This window comes from Priapulus caudatus, unplaced genomic scaffold (assembly GCF_000485595.1).
Source record: "Priapulus caudatus unplaced genomic scaffold, Priapulus_caudatus-5.0.1 Scaffold704, whole genome shotgun sequence".
Classification (NCBI taxonomy): Eukaryota; Metazoa; Priapulida; class Priapulimorpha; order Priapulimorphida; family Priapulidae; genus Priapulus; species Priapulus caudatus.
This window is the reverse complement of record NW_014577765.1, coordinates 112,558-115,717: the sequence shown is the minus strand read 5'-3', so window position 1 is coordinate 115,717 and position 3,160 is coordinate 112,558. Positions and strand designations below refer to the sequence as shown.

The following is a 3,160-nucleotide window of genomic DNA, read 5'->3' as shown; positions in this document are numbered from 1 at the left end:
CATTCCATAACCTATATAAACATGAATGGCGCTATTGTTTTAGTTATCTATTGTTATGTAGTTCTATAGCTCTAGTAACTATAGCTCGCGTACGGTTGCCTGCGGAAACCGTATGCTGGCCATAGTTACCAAAGTCAGTAGATCTATAATTAAACGGATTGTTCTGCTCGTATATTGTTGTTCGACTTTTAACTTTTTTGTTTGTTTCTAATCTTATTGCCGCCATTTATACGAAAATTCAGTCCTACTCTCCGTAAATTTCGTCACATTAAGCCCCCTGTCTCGTCCGCAGATTAACAGCAACTGTGCAATGCGCGCATAAAAGTATCGCGCGAGAAAACGCGACAATAACTGCCTATCAACCAGCCTAGTCTACAACGCACGCGTAACTACAGATGAAGACACCATAGGAAAGAACTACATCGGAGTTACAGAGGGAACATTTAAACAAGGTCATACTAAACACAAGCTATCATTTCGAAACAGGAAATACGCTAACAGCACTGAACTCTCAAAGCACATCTGGAAACTCAAAGACGACAAGAAAGATTATCAAATCAATTGGTCAATCATCACTTCAGCAAGCCCATACAACAACATCTCCAAAAAATGCAATCTCTGTTTAACTGAAAAACTCTACATTACTAAAGCAGACAAATTCAGGCTCCTTAACAAAAGATCAGGACTAATTTCGAAGTGCCGACACGAGAACAAATATTACCTAATGAACATGAAAATCACAGGAGAAGCTGGAGAATCCTCATCAATTTAATATACGACCAACGCTATCACAGGTGAGCCCGTCGCCTCGATCTGCGCGCGCGGACACTGTTACAAGATTATCAGTCTCGACCCGAGCGAGAAACATTACAACTGCCGCTGCGGTGGTCACCGCTACCACGGACAACGGCGTTGACAACGGCTTACTCTCGCGTATGACGATAGACGACGGCCAGAACATCATCGTACAGCGACGCGCAGTGAGTGACGACCACCGCCGCACGTACAGTCACGACAGGAAAGAGCTGACAGGGAGAGTCACCCACGTGGAAGGAAGTCACGATACTGCAGCATCCTATCCGCAGCAACGTCGTCGGCGGAATACTGCAGCGTGTTACGTGAACTAACGCGTTTTCTAGGGCGATACGTTTACGCGCGCTTGCTCGCGCATTACATAGTTGTTGTTAATTTGCTGAAGGGACAGGGGGGTTAATTTAACGATATTTACGGAGAGTATGAGTGAATTTTCGTATAAATGGCGGCAATAACATTAGAAACAAACAAAAAAACGATACGTGGGCGGAATACTGCAGCGTATTACGTAAAATAACGCGTTTTTAATAGTTACTAGAGCTATAGCGCCATTCATGTTTATATAGGTTATGGAATGTATACAAGGTTTAATATTCATTAAAGTTGTCTGATGATCGCGCAAGCGTGAAACTTGGAGTAACAGCTAAAAGTGATGTCTTGTCTTTAATTTATCTACAGACTATAATATTATATTACGCTCTGCAACCTAATGCATTGAGCACTCTACCGTAGTGTAGACCCAAGCATCCCGACTTATATATATATATCAAAGTCAGCTACGCATGAACTATCTTTTTAGATCCACATTATCGTATTATAGTTTGTATTAAACTAAGGAATTGTGTCTCAACATCTGAGTAGTTGTATCTTTAGCCCATTCTAATACACAACCTATTACTAGGATCGTGTAAAAGTATGATTAGCTGATAATATATGAGATAGAGAACACAGTAATGGTACTGAGATTATAAATATTTTTTCCTGGCAGCAAACATCATGAACCAAGCAAGAAAAAATCACGACAATAAGTTGTTGGCGATCGTCGATGATGTCATAAGGCCTGCAATCGCTAAATACCTCGAGAGATATCGCGACAAGTTCTCTGTGCACGTTTTCAGTGTGTTTGGTGATAAAAACAACGACATTAAACCACTTGAAATGAAAGAATTGGAACAGTTTATCTGCATGAATACAGTCTTCGGTATCTTCACTTACCACGACGCACCAACAATTATTGCATCTATTCTCACGGAAAAGTTTCCTTACCTTTGTGGTCCATCATTCATGTCGGAGTTTTACTGTTTCAACAAGTATTACACCTATCAGCTTATTGATCCAGACCCGATTCCCTTCAAGTTTGTTGACCTACGCGCATGCGCTAACAGGAGTGATGCGGCAATGTCAGAGATTCTAAAGACCACAGGTGTTCCTGCGTTCATCAAGCTAACAACATCAATGGCCACAAAGGACGTTCACCTTGCCTATAATGAAGAAGAACTCAGAAAGGTTATTGAGACATTAAGTGAGTTAACAACGGAGACTACAGAGTTCCTGGACCGCCTACAGGAGCATCTGAAACCGGAGCAGTTCCCTCCTCATTACTCACGAGGTGCCGTTGCGATTAAGTACATGAAGGATGCATCCATCATTGATGTGTGCGGTTACGTCTGCAAGGGAGAAATTCATCACTGGGTCATCGGTAGGAACTATGACGTTATACTTTTCTTGGTTCTGATGCCAGATTATCTCATGCTAGCGATAGAGATTTTATTCTCATACGAGGATAGCGAATATGTGATGTAATGTCTGTCACACATTTGAGATTGTCTTATGTGCAAAGAAACCAAGAGAACCCTTATTGCCACACGCCATTGTGTTTATATAACGTTACCTATAAATACATTTGACCGAGCATCCATAAGTTAAAACTAGTTTTAATTAGTTGAGGTGTAGCAACATTGGTTGTGTAATATCTTGCTACAAGCGCCTACCTCACACCAGGTATGTGTCTGGCACATAAAATATGACACGATACACAGTATGGATATGAACATTTATCTATTAATATAATTAATAAATTAATAACAATATATCATCAATATTTATTGATGCTAACGAAAACAATAGGAGTTTGTACTATGAGTAACACCTTAATCATTTTCAGACACCCATCTGCAAAAAATGTGACGTAAATATGTAGCTTATTGGGGTGATTGTCCGGGGTTGATTGTCCGGGGGTGGTTGTCCGGGGGTGATTGTCTGGGGGTGATTGTCCGGGGGTGATTGTCCGGAGGTGATTGTCCGGCGGTGATTGTCCGGGGGTGATTGTTTGGGGGTGATTGTCCAG

The 3,160-nt window shown here is 41.4% G+C and overlaps 1 protein-coding gene across 1 annotated transcript in view; it reads left to right on the top strand.

The window, feature by feature from the left end:
- The window catches only part of LOC106812942, a 14,615-nt gene that overhangs the window by 2,743 nt on the left and 8,712 nt on the right, over positions 1-3,160 (top strand). The window contains exon 2 of the mRNA XM_014816952.1: positions 1,932-2,512. Within this exon, the coding sequence (XP_014672438.1) occupies positions 1,932-2,512 (581 nt within the window). The remainder of the gene's footprint in view (positions 1-1,931; positions 2,513-3,160) is intronic.